A 22,974-nucleotide genomic window follows, 5' to 3' on the forward strand; every position below is an offset into this window, starting at 1 on the left:
GTCTGCATTGGGACGGTTGGCAATTTGAAGATCCAATTCTGATAAAGCGGTATTAATTATGTTTCCTGGTTTGGAGTGCGCGAGGTGAGATAGTGGGACATTAAATTCGTCCACTATCCCACAACACTCCAAATTAGGAGCTGTACAGGGATGGAAATTAAAATCGCCTCCCCAAATTATGTTGGTTGTCCTATTTGTGGGGCTCCGATAAAGAAGTTGTTTTACTTTGTCAGTTAGGGTATTGATAAGAGTTATAAAATTTTCATCTGACAAATTGTTATATGTATTAACCAGAATAATTGTGTCCTTATTGGGAAGGGTTAATGTTAAAATTTGATGATTGGGGTCCTGGGAGGATGTAGCCACCTTTTTAAAAGATAGGGAATTAGATATATAGGTAACAAGACCACCTTTTGGTCTACCCATCGTACTAGTTAGTGCTGGGACGTTAAAAGTTTTATAGCCTTGTAGATGTAATTCCTCTACAGACCATGTTTCCTGGAGACAGATTATTTGAGTTGAAGATAGGAATTCCTGTGCTGAGCCATCATTGATTTTAGTTCGCAGGCCCGCGATGTTCCAGGAGGATACCCTAATGTGTAGGGAATCGTCGCCAGAATCTGCTTCTAAGGAAATGGAGGCTTTATCACCAATAACTTGTAATGTGGTAACAGGCTGTGGTGTGGAAGATAGTTGGGTGTTAGTTGGAACGATTTCTGGTAATGGTCAATCGACCAATTCTAGGCCACTATACCTATTATTTAGCGGGATGTTGTTCCATGGGTCCCATCGTGACTGTTCTCTATGAGGGGGCCATTGAGTATAGGGTCTTCTATCTTCCCACCTTCCTCCCTGATTGCGATGTCTCACCGTGTGCCAGGAATAGTCTGGCTCATAAGGATTGGGGGGATCGCGATATCGGATGCTTAATTGATCGTCCTGCCTGGGGAAGGGTACGGACCAAGGAGGTTCCTGCTCCTGTATATATCCGTCCACTTGCCTGAAGGGATAAAAGAAGGAGAGTGATTTGATCTTAATTCCTCCATTTGAGGTAATATCTTCCCAGGCACAAACATAATCCGCAATTCGAGGATCCTCGAAGGTGATTGTTATGCAATCCCCAGGAATTGTTTTTCTGGTATTACCTACCCACGGTACCCTGGCTACAGATCTAATTCGTCCGCACCAAAAAGATGGAATTGGGCGGTTGGTCTGGAGCCAGTGTTGGGCCTTATTTTTTAGGGACCAGGCCGGTTCCGATGCGAGATCTGTTAGTTCAGGAACTCCAGCCATCACCACCACATAGGGTGAAGCCTCGGGAGGGAACTCTGCTGGGAATCTTGGTGGACCAGGATTCCTCGCGGTATTCCTTTTGGACCTATCCCCCAGTGTTTTTGGCGGTGCAAGAGGAGGGGGTAGGGTTCCCGATGGTGTTTTGTTAGAAGTTGTCGCTGGAGTTTTATTGGCTAATCTAGTAGGTGCCTTCTGAGTCAGATCAGTGGTCACGGGTACAACTGGGGCAGTCGAAATATTTGTTTGTTGCAGACTGCTCGAGGGAATTTGAGCTAAACCTGGTTTTATGATTTCGGTCAGTTTAGTGGTGTTTTTGTTTTTATTTATGGACTGGTTTGGAGTTGTTGATCGGGAGGTATTTTGTTGTATGTTGCGCGTAGCTGGATTGACATTAGGTGCACTTGTGTTGATTGGTTTATCACTATTATTACCGGCCAGTTTTTGGGGACATAACGAAGGGGGCTTCTGTTGAGTTTTTAGTAGCTTAGAAATTTGCAGTTCTATGGCTGCTAATCTATGTTCTAAAGGTAGTAGGGCGTGTTTAATTACGTTAGCTATACTAGGAAGAGTTAGTTCCTGGGTCTCAACCAAATTCAGATCCACATCGATTTGTTTATCGGGTTGAGGGTCCGGGATTATCAGGCAAGATGGTTCTTTCTCTACCTGATGGACTAATGCAACAATCTCAATTTGTGGTACCCTATCGTTGTGGATTAATGGGATAATTGGAGACAATATCGGGTTTGCTATTGGATTTGGGTTTCCAAGTGCCCTACTTTTACTAATAGCTCCCTCCCTCCTGCCCCTTTCAATTCTTTTTTCTAGTGAGGAGATTTGTACAGATGTTGTTGAGAACAATTCTGGGGTTTTCTCTAAGTCAAAGCTAAGTTGAGAATCCGCTATTCGAGAGACTGACAGATCTACGGTGTTTGGTAGACTGCGTCTCTCCCTAATCGGCCCCAACTCAGCGTTTGAGGGTACTAAGATTGGAGATCTGGCTTCCGCCAGTGCGCCTAGTGAGGATCTTTTTGCGAATGCCAGATCTAGGGAAACCCTTTCTTCGATTATCGATATACTTTCGTCGATAAGTGTGTTAGCCTTCGCTAGAAACTCGTCCATGGGGCCGAGCAATTTGCCCGCTACGGTGGGGACTTTGGTTTTATTCCCTCTCGTGACAACCATTGCTAATGCTAATAAAATATAGAACACGGGGGATACATAAAATAGTACAATGGGAAGGGGTCAGTTTAAAATATAAATATCAGAGAGGTGGCCCAGTCCAGTCTCTACCAGCCTCTAACGGCCTAAAACGGCCCAGTCTTTGCCCGGGTCTTCGCCCCGGGCTGCGACCCGCGGCGCGACCCGCGGCGCGTTAGAGACTGGCTGGATATGGAGGACGTAAAAAGGGCGTGGCCGCCGGGGGAAGAGGCGCCGGCTTCAAGGAGCGGTGGTTTCTGGGCCTCGCAGTCCCCCGGTGGGCTGTTCAAGGACACAGCCAATGCACTGCTACCTGGGCGGGTCGCGCTGAGAGCGAGATGGTAAACTGCCGATTGCAGTAACGCTCCCACCAGCCGACCTCAGCTCCAGGGAGTGCAGGACGAAATTTGAGCAGACAAACAGTTCCTCTTTCCGGGACAAAGATTGCAGGTCAGTGAGCGGCACCCGCGCAGCGGGTGTCGCGAAAGGTTTTGAAGCAGGGAACCAGTCAGTGGGCGTGGCCGCCGGGGGAAGAGGCGCCGGCTTCAAAGAGCGGTGGTTTCTGGGCCTCGCAGTCCCCCGGTGGGCTGTTCAAGGACACAGCCAATGCACTGCTACCTGGGCGGGTCGCGCTGAGAGCGAGATGGTAAACTGCCGATTGCAGTAACGCTCCCACCAGCCGACCTCAGCTCCAGGGAGTGCAGGACGAAATTTGAGCAGACAAACAGTTCCTCTTTCCGGGACAAAGATTGCATCCGGTCAGTACTGGATATCCGGTCAGTACTGATTTTAAGAAGGCAGGCATCTTTTATATTGAGTGGCACTGTTAGCATGAAATGATGGGTTGGAAATCTACTGGGGGCTATTGAAAGTTGTTTAGAAGTGTGGAAAAAGTTCTAAAAAATTAGAAAAAGAAATGAATAATAATCACAGTGGTCGGAGCAAAGTGTGACACCCCATTTAAAATAAAATCAGTAGGGATAGTTCTATTAACTTAAACATGACAGTTGGTGAATAAACACTGAAATAAAGCTATTTTACGTATTAAACCCTTACTTTTTCTTGGTTTGGTTGTTTCACCCAGACTCCTTCAAGGTAACTATGTCTGCTCAGGAACTAATACTGAGATCTTTTTTTTGTTTAATCAAAACATGTCTTGTGCCAACAGGGGATAATGCTGTTGTAACTGCGTTCAAGGACTGTTTGAATCCCTCCGAACAAGCAGCCTGTGGAAGAGATTTCTACTTACAAAACTCGTTGTTGTCTTTGCGGATCAGTAGGACATGCTGTGACTCTGACTTCTGCAATGGAGGGGATGTGGAAGGTATATATGAGAGTGTGTATGTAACCTGACATCTGTTACACAGGAAATGTGCAGGGTAGATACAGTCTGTGACTCTAACCTCTGTAACAGATAGTATGTGCAGGGTATGTTGCATAACAGAGGGGGTGCAGGTCACTTACAGTCTGTGACTCTGCCATCTCTAGCATAGGGGATGCACAGGGTATGCACAGTCTGTGGGCCGTGTTGGGATATGCAGTCTGTGATTCTGTCATCTGTAAGGGAGTGGCTGTGCAGGGACATGCAGTCTGTGATGTTGTAATGTGTAACTGATGGGATGGGCAGGGGACATACATTGTGTGACTGACAGTTGTGACAGAAGGAATTAGCAAGGTTCATACAGTGTAACACTTCTGTGACATATTGTGTGAGAGGTTGGCCTGGTATATGATGAATACAATTGTAAGTTGGCACCCATCACCTGTCCAGACAACCCTTATTGTGAATTCAGTGATCTTAGAAAGCTTTAAAAATCTCTCTAAGTACTAGTTGTGGAGAGCAGTCTTCAGTGCAGAAGGCGTGTAAAGCAGCTTGTTTTACTTAAGCATGATCGTATATGTATAGATTAAATGAAAAAGAACCACACAGTGTATTTATATAAATATGTATTTATTATAAGACACTCACTAACATGTTCGGATAGCTCCTAGCCAAAGGGATACACAACACTCACAATACTTTGTAATAAAAACAACTAAGTAGCACAGAATACATGGTGATCAACGGAGGCCGCGTGCAGTGTGGTAAGTTGGTAACACTACTGCTGGATCAACAAAAGTCAATGGGTATGTCATGGTTAAAATATTAAAGAAGAAGGAACCATGCCAGTGAACCATGAAGAAACCCCTTGGAAGACAGTAGGTTAGAGAGCCACCCCACCCGTGGATACCTTAGGAACCAGGTTACCTGCACCAGGGAGGCGTGTGCATGGTTGTGCAGTGGTGTCGGAAACCATTGTCAAGCTCAATGGGAGATTTCAGGAAAATGTTGCTGCTTGCACAGGTGAAAGTGTCCAGTAGAACCCAGAGGTGGACTCAAGATGTGAAGAACCTGCAATCATAGGGGACAGGGTCTATGCCACTCAGGAATGACCCATAGGCACAGAAGACAAATGCCCACAATGTCTTGGGTTGCAGGATAGCTGACGGTGACCTTGCAACTGCAGCTGCGTGGACGAGGTGACACTGTGGAAGCCATACATGAGCTTTCCAACGTCTGAATTGAGGGGTCGGTGTTTAACGGGTGCACAATCAAGCCTTGGCAACTGCAACCTGCGGGCAAGTTGAAAGATGTTCAATGTCTGGAACAGCAAGGCCGAGGAGACTCACCACAAGTAGGGGAGTCAGGGCAGGCACCGAGCAATCAGGGGAGTCCAGAAGAATTCATAGGTTACCCTCAAGAGGACCCACAGGCCGGTGGCACTGGAGTCACAGAGGACCTTGAGCCGTTCACCAATAGATGCAGATCCACGGTGCAAGTGATGTGGTGGGAATGAAAATCTTAGTCAAGGAACATGCTTGAGGTTGGAGCTACTTGGAGCCCAAATATATTGGTGTAAAGAAGCCAACAAGCCTTTGCAACAGCAAGTCGATGCACTGCACAGGGGTATCGTTCATGCAGCTCAAATGAGGGATACTTGCCTCAAACTTGGTGTGAGGACAGGGCAGGCAACAAGGGATTTGAAGAATTACCACCTGTGTTGCAGGACCTTTTGGAGTCCAGAAGAGCTCAGGATCAGCAGACCAGTCAGCTTAGTTGAGGTGCCTGTAGATGCAAGGAAGTGACTCCTTCACTTCATGGGTGATTCCTTCAGGTGTCTTAGATGCCCACAGGCCTTGGAAAGTTTCTCTATGGCGCACAGGCATGGACATTGCAGCAGAGAAGCAATGCAAAGAGATCAAGGGCAGCAAGAGTCCTCCCAGTTGCAGTCTTGATGCCCAGAGCGAAGTCCAGACCGTCAAAGTTGAAGTGGTGTCTGAATTGTATCTTGTCCCATGATGAATCTAGGGACCCACCCACAGGTAAGCCCTTAAATATATTCAAGAGTGTTGGGACGATGCAGGGGTCCCTCCATAAGGATGGATAAACAAGGGAGAGGATACTCCCCTGTCCTTTGTCCAGTTTTGCACCAGACTATGCATGGAGGGCACCAAGTGTGCCGTGCACGCAGAATATGTTGTGCTGGGAGGCAATCCCAACCAGCCCCAATACAATAAACCCTATCTAGGAGGTGGTCACATTTTTCTGTGACAGGATGCTGATTGTTCTGTCTTCCACTGTTCAAGCTCAGCTCAGAAGTAGGAGGGAAGAACTGTGTCTCTGGGTGGCAGCAGCCATGTTGTGCTGTTTGGGTCTAGAAGTCTGTTACCGGGATCTATAAGGACCTAATGGAGGGCCTTTGCAGACTATTTGATACAAACACAACAGGGTTCATTACAGCCAATTTTGAAATAGTCATCACATAATGGTGTATGTCCCCTCTATATGTTACATGGCTCTCTCACTTGCAACCCATCAGAATGGACTCCGAAGGCTGCAGGGGTGCCCTCACACCCATGCATTTTTGTACATGGTGCTAGCACCAGCTTAAACCGGCTACAACGGCGGACCCCTCGTGATAGTTTGAATTGTCTCCTATAGGTGGCATAATGCATGCTTAAGACCATGGGGGAACTTGGGGATACCTATGCCCAGGGTACTTTGTACCAAATACTATGGACTGATAAGGGCACCCCAGTATTCAATCTGGGGTGTACCTAAGTACTTACCAAACCAATTTAGGGGAGAAAGTAAAGAGGCTAGGGTCCTGATTAGCAGGATCTGAGTCAGGATAATCAGAAACGGCATTATATCAAGCAAAAGGTGGGTAACCATAAGAAGCAGATCTTACTTTCCTACATAGAGTATACGGAAGGATTGTATATTGTGTGTCTCTGACTCCAGGAACATTGGAGATGGGCAACATATGTAAGTGCTAGGAAATCTCGGAGAAGAAGGAGTGGTTTTGGTTCTGGGCCGCATCCTATGCCAGTGGCGAAAGAGTTCCTTTTTCAAAGGGAGGCTGCGTTGAGATTCGGAGGACTGGAACCTGAGAATTGAAGTATTCAGACTTATTTTCCTTTTTAAGCCCTTTATGGTTGCTATATGAACTGTAAGTTTTATATCACCGCATTATATTTTCATAATTTGTATATTTTTGATTACTACTTGATTTTCTGTCAAATTTTATTGCATACACGCGTGCGCTAGTTTTTAGTGTATCTTTTTATATAATCCTTAAATATAATGACAGCAAAAAAACTAAGGTCTGGGCGACTACTGGTAGGTAGGACTTGCACAAAGACGAAATCAAATCCTTTACGAAACAATGATGTTTCTGGTATGCTGTTGAAAGGAAAATGTCAACTATTTAGTTTATGGGAAAGGGGAAAGGATAGAAATCCCCAAGTTGGATCAAATATCAGAGACAGAGATGGAGGAGTAACTGTGAGTGGGAATAGCAATTATGTTGAAACGGTTGAAATGGTAAATACAGTAGAGGCTGCAGAACCACATACTATCGGGCAGGGTGGATCCCGAAAATCCCTGGAACCCCAGAGGCATTCGGCACGAACTCCTGGGGATCAAAATAGTTCACCAATCTTCCAGGGATTCTCTAGTCCTACTTTTAAAACAGTGGATGTGATTGTGCACAGACCTCAACACGCCCCTTGTGGAACCATAGAAGAACCTCTTGGTCACCATTTAGCTGAGGATGCTCGAAGTAAGGATTTTACTCTTCCGGATCTAGATTTAGAGCTTTGCAGGAGATATATCCCCTGTGATACTAGCAGGATTATAGAATTTGTAAATACCCCAGTAACAACAGTTCCTACAGGACTTCAATTATTCAGCAATACCCCATCTAATAAATCCAATTATCCTCTATTGCAGTCAAACACCTCTACGAGCCCCGATTTAAATATTACTGATATCCAACCCAGTCAAACCACTAGGAAGGATATATTAGTCTCGGACTCATTATTATCTTTAGAACACCTATTATCCTCCATTCTAAGGCTACTTGAAAAAATTGTAGGAGGTTCAGACTGTGTGTTGGAAACTGTAACTCAAATACTAGAGGTATTATTAAAAAGTAAACAGGAGAAGGAGGTTAGTTTAAAAACTGACTCTAAACAAGAAGAAATGGAAGTAAAGACAGAAAAGGTGGTGGAGAATATATTTGAGAATGCTAACTGTCATCTAATCCATATTGATCATGATGGTAAGTGATGATGATAGAGAAGACTCTCGAATCTTCATCAAAAGTTATACAGGCTGATTATGATCATGAGTTAGCTCAAGAAGTAAAAGACCTGGATAGACAAGGAGCTATTTCCTATTTTTAAAACTCAGTTAAATGATGAGAAAGAGGATGCTCTGGAAGCTTCAGGTTTGGAAAAAAAGGTGACAAATGGGAAAAATAAAAAGAATAGAGGGACAAAGATGAAACCAATACGAAGATTCTCAAAAAAGAAGCAAATAAAAACTTGCTTTAAAGAAAACTTAGAGGCCTCAGATGGAAAGGATTTTTCCCATGGGACGATGCACAATGTATCACAAGATATGAATCAGAAAGATGAAGCTGATCAGGTGAATCTGGAGCTCAAAGATCTAGCAATAGGGCCAATGATGACTTACAAAGCTCCCCCGGATACTGCACACCCCATACAAGTTCCCAATAATACTGTAATAGAGGGGTTCCCATCTGTTAAAATTGCGGTGCAGCAGGGACCTGCCAGCCTATTTTCGTCAGCACTCAATCCCTTGGCTATCCCTTTCTCTGAAATTGTTAAAAGTAAAGGAGAATCCAAGATGCCTGATGTCGAACTTGTCAGGGAAAGTATAGACACACTCCAGTTAGATGTTATGCCTCTGTTTGATACAGATCTAATATTAAATAGGTCTTCGCTTCTCAAATGTTTTTTAGAGATTGAAAGTTTGAAACTTATTCAAACTAGTGATATAAGTTTAGTCTCCATCCTCAAAATAGATGTTGGCCATAAAACGAGGGTAAGTTTTGATTCCAAAATTATCGCGAATCTTATAATACAATGGTCAGAAGCCCTACAATGTAGGGGGTTAGATTTCATCGCTTTTTTAGAGAAACCACGAAATAGAGTCCTTGATAATAAGCCTTGGTTAACTCAGGTAGACTCAGGCATTAGAGATCGCCTATATGAGACAGAGGAATTAAAAATCAATATTATAAAAAATGGTAGACAAGTGAAATTTAAAGACTATGGGCCAGATGTAGGTAAATGTCATTTACCGATTCTTAAATACCGAATTTTACCGAATTGGTATTCAAGAATCGGTAAATGAGATATAGGGAAAAAAATTGGTATTTTTCCCGATCCGGTAAAAATCGGTATTGGACTTTCAGAATATACCGAATCTGTATTTACCGAATCGGTAATTACTGAATCGGTAATCCCATTCATCCCTATCGGCCAAAAGGGCCATAGGAATGCATTGGAAATACCGAATCGGTAAATACCAAATCGGTAAATACCGAATCGGGAAGCAAGCAAAAGTGAAACTAATGAAAACAGCCAATCAGGTGCTACCACCCTCCCCCTCCCTACCAGGAAGTGGCAACCCAGGCAGCTGCAACTCATTAGAAGGTTCTGGAGAGGCAGTCAGAGCTGAGCAGAGACACAGAGCAGCAGGGAGAGTTTTGTTGGTAGTTTACCACAGGAAAAATGGCAAGCAGCAGTGAGAGTCAGAAGGCAGAGAGAAAAAGAAAAATCAAGTTCAGCAGCATGGAGCTGCAGGTACTGGTGGAGGAGGTTGTGAGAGTCCACAAGCAACTATTTGGCAGGCACTTCCTCACTGTACCTGAGTCTGCCAAACGTAAAATGTGGCTTGCACTTGCAGAAAAAGTAAATGCAGTGGGAGTCAAAAGCAGGAATCTTGAGGATCTGAAGAAACGCTTTTATGACATCAGGAGCCTCACCAAATAGAAGATGTCAGAAATACATAAGCAGGCTGGTGTCACCGGTGGAGGCAGGATCCCGGCGCCCCCCTGACTGACCTGGAGGAGTTGGTGGCCTCAACCATCGAGCCACACAGTGTTGTGGGACTTGGAGATGTGGACAGCTCAGCCAGAGCTAGAAGAAAAGGTAAGACGCATGCGCAGCATGACACCCCATACCAAGCTGCTTCCCTTTACTCTTTGTGGACAGGCCAACCCCAGTCCAGTACTGCTAGCACTATAGAGGAGCAATGCATTAAGGGAAATGTAGTCAGCTAATGTAAGACCATGTGTAACTGCACAGACATCAGCAAGGCACTGAAAGTAATGCAGAAAAATGAAAGTAAAATGTGTAAAGCATTTATTGTAGTGACTGTGACACAGTAGCACTCAGTTGACATACGCTTATTTATACCTAGGGGCAACATCAGGCAGTCGACCCCCAGCAACAGAAGGGACTGTACCAGCGAGGGAGGAGAGTGAGGAGGCACGGCCAAGCCAAGTACAGGCCTCACAGGAGGAAGAAGACACGACTGCCATCTCCCATGAAGATGAGACAGCGCAGACCCCCGAGTTTCCGCACTCCCCACACCTTTCATAATCCCCTCCATTGGTTTTCTCACCAGAAACCTCCCCATCACTGTTCCTGCCTGCACCTGCAACCTCACCAGCCAGAAGGCGAGTCATGGCCCCACTGCCAGTAATGGAGGCAGCAGCGGGTGAGCCTCAAGCCACTGTACATGTGCGTCCTGCTGCACTGCAGTCCACCAATGAGCCATTCACCTCGCGCAGAGGGCAACGCAGACCCAGCAGTGCAGGTGGCCCTGGAGATGGCACTGTGTTCCGTGGGCTGGAGGGGAGCATGGTGCGCATACAATGGATGGAGAAAAAATCCATTCAGGCCTGCCATCGCCAATTTCGAGTCCTAAATGAACAAATAGGAGACATGGGGAAGGGCATCAGAGACATTGTTGATTCCAATAGGGAGGTAGCAAAAACAAATGCAGACATTGCAGCAGGAATGCAGCAAATGATCAACTCCATCACCCAGCTCTGCTCAAAACTGGACAGCCTGGAACACACAAGGTGCAGGGATGCCCGTGTCCACAATACGGCCATTCATCGTCTGGCCACTGCCACATCCCAGCTATGCCGTAGAGGAACTAATATGCAGGAGAGCCTGACACAGAACACGGCCGAGGTAACCAGGGGCATGGCCAGGATCACTAGTGCCCTGGAGGCTATGATCATTTCACAGACTGCACAGAATCCTGCCCTGGATGTGGCAGAGGCAGATGACAGCAGTAGTCGCAGCAGCTTGGCAAGCACTGTAGTTGAGCCACGTAGGAGTAGCAGGCGCCCAGCTGAGGCTACAGGCCATGCGGAAAGCATTGACCAACATCCCAGTGGCTCAGGGAAGCGCAGGCGCAAGTGACATTGCCGCTGTGGGTGAAGTAACCCTGGACATACAGTCACCACGTTTATTATGTTTATTTTGTTGCACTTCAGTGCATGAACGTTGTGGCAACATTAAATTACGTTCTTCTCATTCACAACCTGTCTGTGTCTCATTACTGACTCAGAAATAGTTGCGTGTAATCTCCTCACGTCTCTATCTGCCATCACTTGGTGTTGACACTCCAGCAGGTTGTGTTTCAGGCACAGCAATGTCGTTGTCATGTTCCTCGTAGTCAGACAACTCCACCTCAGTACCCTTATTGACAGCAAGGTTGTGCAACATGGCACAGGCAGCAATTATCTTACAGCAGGTGATGGGGGTATACTGCCTTGCACCTCCACTCTTGTGCAAGCATCTGAATCTGCTTTTCCAGATACCAAAGGTCCGTTCAACGACATTCCGTGTGCTTTTGTGGGCCCGGTTATATCTCCTTAGGCTGGGTGTTGAGGGGTTGAGGTAGGGGGTGAGTATAAATGAGCGGAGGGCATATGCACTGTCTCCTAAAAGGAAAAGGGAATACATTACTCACATGCATACATGTACTTATTACTGCAATAGGTATCATGGGGGTCAGACACCGTGTCTTACCTAGGAGGTATCCTTCACCAAATTCCCCTGCAGTCAGCCGTGCATAGATGCCGCTGTTTTGAAAAATATCGGAGTCGTGGGTACTCCCAGGGAATTTTGCCACAATGTCAGTAATGGCACACTTTGCATTGCAAATCACCTGCACATTGATAGTGTGGGTTGACTTCCTATTCCTGTAGATATATTCTGTGGCAGCAGGGGGACAAATGGGAATGTGCGTGCCATCTATGCAGCCAATTATATTGGGAAATCGAGCCATCTGGTAAAAGTCAGATTTTGTTTGAACCAGTTCAGTATGGGTAGCAGGAAAAGATATGTAATGCTCCATCCTCTGTAACATGGCGTCAACGAATTTGTGGAAAAACCTTGACAGGCTGCTCTGGGTCACCCCATCTACCGCAGCAACCACGCTCTGGTAGCTCCCAGAAGCAAGCAGGTGGAGGCTGCACAGCACCTGCACATGGGGTGGAATTGCATGCGCCCTTGGGGTGGTGTGCTGCAACAGTGGTTGGAGGTCCCTGATGAACTCCAAGATGGTGTCTGGGGCCAACCTGTACCTCTGCAGTATCTCTGCCTCTGTGAGCATGAACAAGGTGACCCTCTGCATGTAGACCTTCTCCTCTCTCTGCCATTCCCTCTCTCCTTCCTCCTGTAGCCGTAGCCGTCTTGCAATGACATAAAATGCCGCCATTGTGCAAACAGAATTGCATTTTGGGTCCATTTTTGTAGGCTGCACCTGGTTACCACCTGATTTCAATCCATGGTAAATACCGACTCTTAAATACCGAATTTCAAGCAAATTCGGTATTTCAGAGCTTACCTACATCTCAATCTTCAATTTTACCACTTCTTATTTACCGATTCGGTATTTTACCGATTCGGAAACTTTGCTGATTCGGTAAATGTACCGATTCGGTAACTTTACCGATTCGCAAACCGTTGCGATTCGGTAAATTTACCGATTCGCTATATATTCCGATTCAGTATTTTACCGATTCGGTAAATTTACCGAATCGGACGATTTTCGGTCTCCTACATCCCGGTTGCTCGGTAACGGCCGAAAATACCGATTTTCAGCCGTTACCGACTGGTAAAGGGCTACCTACATCTGGCCCAAAATCCCTGTTTTCTCTCTATGGAGCTCCAAAGAGGAGAACCAACAATGGAACTGGCTACCTGGTGTCCTGTCGAGCAGATCTAATAATAATCTCCCCCAGCAACCATCCTGTTAGCAATGAGTTAAAAATAATATCTTGGAATGCTGCAGGAATAAAGAATAGTAGGGGGATTTTGCAATATGTATATACATTAGATGCAAATGTGATTTGTTTTCAGGAGACTTGGTGTACAGAGGAATTATTATGTAAGGATTATTTCACTCTAGATGGTATAGCAATTCCATCCAGGAGAGGACATGCAAGGGGGGGGGGTGGCATGCCTGCTGTCAAATAAGATAAAATGGAATTATGATTATTACATAGATCCTAGCAACCTTTTTCTGACAATAACATTGTACAATCCTGATAACATTGCAAAATGTAAACCATTGATCTTGATAAATGCTTATATTCCGCCGGACGCCTGTCACGACGTACTCCTGAAGACTGTCTTTTTATAGATTAAGAAAGCCAATGAAGTAGAACCTTCCCCTCATAGAGTTTTGTTAGGGGATCTTAACTGTAAAATCTCCAATCTTAATCTGGACATATTCAGAAATAAGGAAACGGTAGAATCCTTGCAGATTCCACAAGCACTCTTTCCACAAAATATTAGGACGAATAAGAGAGGGAAATTGCTCCTTGATGAATTACTAAAAGTTGATGGCATTATAGCCAATGGAAGACTGCCCTCAGATACACCGGCGAACTGTACCTGTAAATCGAACAGCAGTGACTCCATGTTAGACTATGTGATAGTGGGAAGTGCCTCCTTCTTCCTTTTGAAAGATCTTAAGGTCTCCGATACTCTCCACAGTGACCATAAAGTACTAAATCTCACTGTAAACTTAAATCCCATACTGAGCGATCCATGGTCACTAAACAGTGAATCTGTTGGTTTTGGTAAGAAATCAGGGAGATGCTATTGGGATACAAGGGCAATCTGGGGTTTGGAAAGTATTTTAGAGGCCGCTGTGGAGAATTTGTTTAACTGGAATGGGTCAGAAATCAAATGTTTGATGACTTTATGAATACGGTGATTGCTATTGCAAAGAAGTCGAATCAAAAAAGTAACACTAAAGTAATTCCCAGATCTCTACGTCTGTTAAATATTGAAATAAATAAATGAATTAGAGAACTATACTTGACCCACTCCTCTGACAGATATCATAGAATCTCACTATTAAAGAGGAGGACGACTAGGGTGAAGGTTAAGATGAGAAAAGAGAGGGAAGATAGCATTTGGATCAAACTGAGAGAAGCAGTGTTGAAAGGTCAAGTAAGAACGTTTTGGTCTCTCATCGGGGAGGGATGTGGAGTAAGATCAAGACCACTTCCAGTTGCTATTAAGGAGCATAAATGGGTTGCCTATATTCAGAACCGATATGCAAGTAATGGAACTGTAATTGATTGTAGTGGAGTAAATGAAGACCTCTGATCGTATGGATCGCCATCTGAAAAAGATATTGAATTGGCCATCAAGGGGATGCGATCCTCCAGGGCGATGGGCCCGGATGAGCTCCCAATTACAATTTTGAAACAAAATAGTACAATGTGGAGTAAAATCCTTTACCCGGTGTTTAGTTACTGCTATATGAAGAAAACGGTTTTCCCGTCTTGGAAGCGGAGTATATTAGTCCCCCTTTTCAAAAAGGGAGACCGAGATGTTCCACATAACTACCGACAAATTGTACTTTTAGATGCTGTGGGTAAAGTGTTTGCCAAATGCCTCTTGATGCAAATTAATGACTGGGTTGACATGGGTAAAATCTTACCCTTTGAACAAACCGGATTTTGGTCAAAGCATGGAACTATGGATAATTTAACAGCATTACAGGTAATAAATGAAAAATATGTTAAAGTCAGAGGAGGAAAAGTGTACACAGCATTTATAGACTTCTCCACAGCATTTGATAAAGTAGATCGTCTCTTGCTGTGGAGAAAACTGTCGGACCTTGGCATGCCGGCCATCCTCCTGGAGTTAGTCTGTGCTCTCCATACTGAGACTTGGTGTAGAGTCTTGATGGGAGGGGAAAGAGGTCTCTCCAAAGCTATCCCTACAATAAACGGATTAAAACAAGGATGTTTATTGGCCCCTCTTGTATTCTCCCTATATATATCTGACCTCCCTTATGCCCTGTCTCTAAGTGAAGGTATCGCCCCACTACTGGGGGGAAAATCGATTGTCTGTTTACTTTATGCTGACGACATATTAATATTGGATCTAACACCGAGGGGATTAAATAGTCGTCTGCAGGTATTAAATGAATATGCAGAGGCCCATTGCCTAAAGATAAATGTATCTAAAAGTAAAGTAATTTGTATGCATGGAAGGAAAAAGTTGAAGTATGGGAATTTTGCTTGGTCTGTGGGTGGACAAAAACTCGAATTGGTAAAATTATACGTCTTCCTGGGAAAAACGGTGTGCGGAAATTTAAGTGATAAAGCTCATATAGAAAATAATATCCATAAAGCAAAAACACAGGGGAAAAGTCTAGCTTCCCTCTATAGATCCACAGGAAGAAGTCACTTTGCACTCCTATTAGAGGTATTTCGTGCTAAAATTCCCGCTTCCCTGTTGTATGGTATTGAATTACTTTACTCAGAAAAATGGGGCTTTAGCCGCACTCAGGTTGGAATTTAGCTTGCAAAGTAATTGGGTACAGGGTCTTGCAGGGATAGTGCGATGGGTTACAAGCCTTGTAAAGGGTGATCCTGGTACATTAAGATCTTTCATTCGGAAAGAATTACTAGGAACCTTAAATGAGCAATCATTAATTGTAAAAAAATTTAGAATTGCGGTTGACTTGCTTCAATTGGACGAATCTGTACTTTTTACTTTGTCACCATATCAATTAAAGGCCATATTGAAACAGGCCACCTGAAAATTAAGTTTCACTATGGACAGGTAAGTCCGTACTCTAAAGAGAGGCATTCATCCAGCTATTGACTCTTGTTTGATAAATGAAGTACAATCTTATATCACTTGGAACCTTCCACATTGAGTGAGCCGTTTTTGGCTATTATTGAGGCAGGGTTCTCTTCCACTAAATAATGTATTATCTAAATGGTACGGTTTCTCGCCAGTCTGTAATTTGTGTAATAATTCCATCCAGGATGTTACTGATGTGCTCTTTATCATATCGACGTAGATGGATGAGGCCAATCTATCTACAATTATCCATTCTTTCTGCCTCTGCATTAATAGACGCTATCTATAATCCACCAAATTAAATGTTTTGTCATAGGATTTTTAACTTTTTTAAGTGTTTTTTAGATATGTAATAAAACTTTATATGGATGTCATGATTATTAATATTGATTTTATCTGATATTTTATAATATTTAGTGCATTTGTAAATCATATTTTACTGTTTGAGAATGTATTCTTCACTTTTTTTTCTCTTTTTATGTGGATCTCTTTTGAGTTTCAAAATCATAAAAAAAAATAAACTGAAACTGAAACTGTAAGTGCTAGAGCTTGAAAAATACCTGTACTTCACTTAGCAAGTGCTACGATTTCTCACCGATAATGTTCATCACTCTAAGTCACTCGTCCTTGCCCCAACAGATAACACCAAAATCAAGAGCATTCAAACCTCTGCTGGTTGTAAATCAAAGTACAACAAACAGGCCAATAACATCAACTTTCACATAGTTTGACTCTATAAAATGTCTTGTCAGGGTAATCATATATTGCGGAGTAAAGATCATGAGAAAGTACTCTTCCTAACAGCATCCTCATTACCATCAAACATGTTCTCAAAGGATTGGCCCATAGATAAGGTTTTTTCAAATGTAAGGTTTTCTTCAAAGTGAGTCAGAAGGTACCATTCCTCCCTATCTAATTTTCTTCCCCAATAAAGTAAACATTTAGTGGTGAGTACTGGTCACCACATTAAGTGTACATTTTAAGGGCTTTCATAGAGAATCATGCACCTCAAAAAACAGAAATCTCGACAACCTTTGGGGAAAAGGGGGAAAGAGATACCAACTTTCCCAGGCATGATCAGAGGACCAGCTGCTACAGGCCCCAAAATGGTCCTCATAGGATGAGAATATTGGCAGCTCATCAATGTGGGTTTCAGAGTCCTAAAGTGCCACCTGGAGACACCAATAGTACCCTGGCTTCTGGCCGGACTCCTATTCAGTTAATGTTAGCAGTGCTCATGAGAACACAACTTTCATGAACACTGACAAAGCACAGGTCTGTCCCCTTGGCCTTTCCAGTCTCCTGATTACTGGAGGAGGAAGGAGCTGAGCCACAAGTCATCTAATGAATTAGACTTAAACTTTGTAGAGAGAAGTCTAGAGTGAGTATGTATGAGGGATGTAACCCAACTACAGTCCACTCACACAGGTACAATGCATTTGATTTAGCAGACATACTGTGCATAACTCAGGTACACCAGAATATTTGCTGAAATGGGGCTTTCAGGCACTGAGTAGAGTATCCCTGAGACCAATGAAGAGAGACACAGGACAACAGGAGTGAAATCCAGCGCTATTGGAACATGAAGGGATGCTTGCTGCAGGTCTTCTGCTCTGTCTGGCTCCTTGTTTGCAATTTCGAAATCATGCATTGCTAGTTCAGTGTACTCTGGAGGATTGTATTCTGCTGCTACAATGAGTCACCAAGGGAGGAATCAAGATAAGAAAAAAATAATTCTGAAGTTGTTGTTGTTTGCATTTTTGTGAGTGAGTGTGTGAAAGGGAGTGAGTGTATATATCTACCTAGTTCTATCTATCTATCTATCTATCTATCTATCTATCTATCTATCTATCTATCTATCTATCTATCTATCTATCTATCTATCTATCTATCTATCTATCTATCTATCTATCTATCTATCTATCTGTCTGTCTGTCTGTCTGTCTGTCTCTCCCTCTGTCTTTCTGTCTGTCTCTCTCTTTGTATCTCCCTCTCTGTCTCTCCCTCTGTCTTTCTGTCTGTCTCTCTCTTTGTATCTCCCTCTCTGTCTCTCCCTCTGTCGCTCCCTCTCTGTCTCACCCCCTCTGTCTCTCCCTATCTGTCTCACACTCTGTGTCTCTTACTCTCTGCTTCTCCCTCTGTCTCTCCTTCTCTGTCTCTCTCTCTCTGTCTCTCCCTCCATGTCTCTCTCTGTTTCTGTCTCTCCCTCTCTCCCTCTCTGTCTCTCCCTCTATATCTATCTCTCCCATCGACCAGAGTTCGTGAATTATTCAAATTCAAGGTGTGCCTTCATGTACCGCTACCTGCGGCCGCATCCTGACTGGAAAGAGGCTTGGTGAGGGGCAAATCACGCACAGCGTTCATGTGGTTACAGAAATCGCAACGGACTGAATTTCCATAAGAACCGCCAATAAGTAAGCATCATTAAAGACTTTTTGAACTGGTATGGTAATGGAGAACATCTTTTAAAATTGAAACATTACCCTTCAAGTATGGCGGTAACATGAAGCATACATCGCAAGTCCTGTTTTAATTGCCACATCGTAAGAGCGCCAATCAGGAGAGACAAATTCCTATTTAAAAAACGTAACGCTGTGCACATGATGTTGATACCTTTTAGCACTGAAGAAAGCTGAATGCTGAAACGCGTCTGTGAATAAAGGTTTTAAATTATGCCCCTGAGTGCCTTCATATATATACCTATTACCTACTGGCAATCGCCAGTAGGTAGTTATAGTTAGGACCTTGTTTCTATTCCAAAAACATTTTTTCTTTTCCCAATATCTAATTTTCAAAAGTAGCAGGGGACACTGGTCAGCTCCTATCTTGAAAGTTTTGGAGTGATTCGGCAAGCGTGGGCCGACAAAAATTGGCACAAAAGGTAGCCCTTGCTTCCGGAAGAGACCTTTTTTTAAATGGTGTAAATCATTTCAGTAGTTCCTGAGAAATTAAAAAAATAGAGGTCGGAAAAGAATTTCCCATAGGAAACTTTACACACAATTATATCTGAAACTGCTGAACAGAATTACACCAAATTTTGCACAGAGGTAGTCCTTAGCTCAGAAAGAGACCTTCTTTTAAATGGTGTTAATCTGTTTAGTAGCTGAGAAAATCAAGTTACTTTTTCCTCTTTCTCTCGTTTGACTCAAATGCCTTATCCTATGTGAGTAAACTACACTATGTTAATTTTGTTTATTGATGTGTTAACCTATCTTGTAAAGCGATCTCTTACTCTTGGGTCCAGTAGCGCTATATAAACCCTTTTAAATAAATAAATAAATAAATAAATAAATAAATATAATAAAAGTTTTGATATTTAGAGGCGCGGGGGATCCGCCGACCCTCAAGCTTTATTCTAATAGGCTGTCAACACTCCAAACCAGGAAGTGTTAGCAGCCATCTTGTGATTCGATAACTTGGACCCCACAGATGTTCGTAACTTCAGGCCCATCTCTCGGCTACCCTTTCCAGCCAAAATGCTGGAAAAATGGATTAACAAATATCTGAGTAGCTACTTATATGAGGCGGAGGTGCTTGACCGTACGCAATATGGCTTCCGGGAGGGTCATAGTACAGAAACGGCTCTCCTTAAATCAACTGATGAGATAAGGAAAACGTTAGATCAGGGAGGTAAAGCTGCAATGATCATGCTTGATCTCTCCGCAGCGTTTGACACGGTCCATCACTCATTGTTGATGGACCGTTTGTCAGCCTGCGGAGTAAAAAACGCTGCTTGGAAGGTTCTAAAATCTTTCCTGTCTGAGCGGAAGCAGATAGTAGCCCTTGGAGAGTTCTGTTCAACTCCATTCCAACTGCCTTGTGGGGTCCCTCAGGGATCATCACTAAGTCCAACCTTATTTAATGTGTACGTATCGTCCCTGGCCCCATTGATAAGATCTTACGGGTTCCAGCTTACATCTTATGCCGACGATACGCAGATAGTGGTATCCCTCCTCCCTGGATTAGAAGGAGCAGTTAGCCACAAGTTACATGATTGTATGGAAGCAGTTGGACTATGGATGACCAGCAATTGTCTAAAATTAAATTCAGACAAAACTGAGGTCATCCTCTTTTGTAATGACATCAGTATCTGGACACCAAAATGCTGGCCAAACTCCCTGGGTCCTCTACCGGTTCCCTCCCCACAGGTGAAGAACCTGGGAATCCATCTAGATGACAGATTGGATATGAGAAAACAAATAAATGCGGTGGTATCTTCCACGATGTACACTATTAGAACCACTAAGAAAATTCTCCCCCTTGTGCCCAAGGAGAGTCGGCAGACGGTGGTTACTGCGCTTGTCATGTCAAGACTTGATTACTGCAACAGCCTCTATTTAAACATCCAAGAGAGGTTGTTGCAGAGGTTACAGTTGCTGCAGAACACAGCTGCCAGGTTGATTTCTGGCATACCCAAATTCTCCCCCATCTCTAGCGAAATTCGTAGACTGCACTGGTTGCCGGTAAGACAACGGATACATTTTAAAGCTTTATGTCTTGTCTTTAAATCTCTTCAGAAGCAGGGTCCACTTTATCTCCAAGATCACTTGCAATGGTATAAAGAATAGTAGGGGGATTTTGCAATATGTATATACATTAGATGCAAATGTGATTTGTTTTCAGGAGACTTGGTGTACAGAGGAATTATTATGTAAGGATTATTTCACTCTAGATGGTATAGCAATTCCATCCAGGAGAGGACATGCAAGGGGGGGGGTGGCATGCCTGCTGTCAAATAAGATAAAATGGAATTATGATTATTACATAGATCCTAGCAACCTTTTTCTGACAATAACATTGTACAATCCTGATAACATTGCAAAATGTAAGCCATTGATCTTGATAAATGCTTATATTCCGCCGGACGCCTGTCACGACGTACTCCTGAAGACTGTCTTTTTATAGATTAAGAAAGCCAATGAAGTAGAACCTTCCCCTCATAGAGTTTTGTTAGGGGATCTTAACTGTAAAATATCCAATCTTAATCTGGACATATTCAGAAATAAGGAAACGGTAGAATCCTTGCAGATTCCACAAGCACTCTTTCCACAAAATATTAGGACGAATAAGAGAGGGAAATTGCTCCTTGATGAATTACTAAAAGTTGATGGCATTATAGCCAATGGAAGACTGCCCTCAGATACACCGGCGAACTGTACCTGTAAATCGAACAGCAGTGACTCCATGTTAGACTATGTGATAGTGGGAAGTGCCTCCTTCTTCCTTTTGAAAGATCTTAAGGTCTCCGATACTCTCCACAGTGACCATAAAGTACTAAATCTCACTGTAAACTTAAATCCCATACTGAGCGATCCATGGTCACTAAACAGTGAATCTGTTGGTTTTGGTAAGAAATCAGGGAGATGCTATTGGGATACAAGGGCAATCTGGGGTTTGGAAAGTATTTTAGAGGCCGCTGTGGAGAATTTGTTTAACTGGAATGGGTCAGAAATCAAATGTTTGATGACTTTATGAATACGGTGATTGCTATTGCAAAGAAGTCGAATCAAAAAAGTAACACTAAAGTAATTCCCAGATCTCTACGTCTGTTAAATATTGAAATAAATAAATGAATTAGAGAACTATACTTGACCCACTCCTCTGACAGATATCATAGAATCTCACTATTAAAGAGGAGGACGACTAGGGTGAAGGTTAAGATGAGAAAAGAGAGGGAAGATAGCATTTGGATCAAACTGAGAGAAGCAGTGTTGAAAGGTCAAGTAAGAACGTTTTGGTCTCTCATCGGGGAGAGATGTGGAGTAAGATCAAGACCACTTCCAGTTGCTATTAAGGAGCATAAATGGGTTGCCTATATTCAGAACCGATATGCAAGTAATGGAACTGTAATTGATTGTAGTGGAGTAAATGAAGACCTCTGATCGTATGGATCGCCATCTGAAAAAGATATTGAATTGGCCATCAAGGGGATGCGATCCTCCAGGGCGATGGGCCCGGATGAGCTCCCAATTACAATTTTGAAACAAAATAGTACAATGTGGAGTAAAATCCTTTACCCGGTGTTTAGTTACTGCTATATGAAGAAAACGGTTTTCCCGTCTTGGAAGCGGAGTATATTAGTCCCCCTTTTCAAAAAGGGAGACCGAGATGTTCCACATAACTACCGACAAATTGTACTTTTAGATGCTGTGGGTAAAGTGTTTGCCAAATGCCTCTTGATGCAAATTAATGACTGGGTTGACATGGGTAAAATCTTACCCTTTGAACAAACCGGATTTTGGTCAAAGCATGGAACTATGGATAATTTAACAGCATTACAGGTAATAAATGAAAAATATGTTAAAGTCAGAGGAGGAAAAGTGTACACAGCATTTATAGACTTCTCCACAGCATTTGATAAAGTAGATCGTCTCTTGCTGTGGAGAAAACTGTCGGACCTTGGCATGCCGGCCATCCTCCTGGAGTTAGTCTGTGCTCTCCATACTGAGACTTGGTGTAGAGTCTTGATGGGAGGGGAAAGAGGTCTCTCCAAAGCTATCCCTACAATAAACGGATTAAAACAAGGATGTTTATTGGCCCCTCTTGTATTCTCCCTATATATATCTGACCTCCCTTATGCCCTGTCTCTAAGTGAAGGTATCGCCCCACTACTGGGGGGAAAATCGATTGTCTGTTTACTTTATGCTGACGACATATTAATATTGGATCTAACACCGAGGGGATTAAATAGTCGTCTGCAGGTATTAAATGAATATGCAGAGGCCCATTGCCTAAAGATAAATGTATCTAAAAGTAAAGTAATTTGTATGCATGGAAGGAAAAAGTTGAAGTATGGGAATTTTGCTTGGTCTGTGGGTGGACAAAAACTCGAATTGGTAAAATTATACGTCTTCCTGGGAAAAACGGTGTGCGGAAATTTAAGTGATAAAGCTCATATAGAAAATAATATCCATAAAGCAAAAACACAGGGGAAAAGTCTAGCTTCCCTCTATAGATCCACAGGAAGAAGTCACTTTGCACTCCTATTAG

At 43.4% G+C, this 22,974-nt stretch overlaps 1 protein-coding gene across 1 annotated transcript in view; it reads left to right on the top strand.

The window, feature by feature from the left end:
- Window positions 1-574: 574 nt before the first annotated feature.
- Window positions 575-22,974, top strand: part of LOC144827826 (phospholipase A2 inhibitor gamma subunit B-like) — a 47,545-nt gene continuing 25,145 nt past the window's right edge. Inside the window, exons 1-2 of the mRNA XM_078685991.1 lie at window positions 575-719; window positions 3,659-3,814. Coding sequence (XP_078542117.1) covers window positions 575-719; window positions 3,659-3,814 — 301 coding nt within the window. The remainder of the gene's footprint in view (window positions 720-3,658; window positions 3,815-22,974) is intronic.

The sequence above is a fragment of the Lissotriton helveticus genome, chromosome 4_1 (genome assembly GCF_964261635.1).
Source record: "Lissotriton helveticus chromosome 4_1, aLisHel1.1, whole genome shotgun sequence".
NCBI lineage: Eukaryota > Metazoa > Chordata > Amphibia > Caudata > Salamandridae > Lissotriton > Lissotriton helveticus.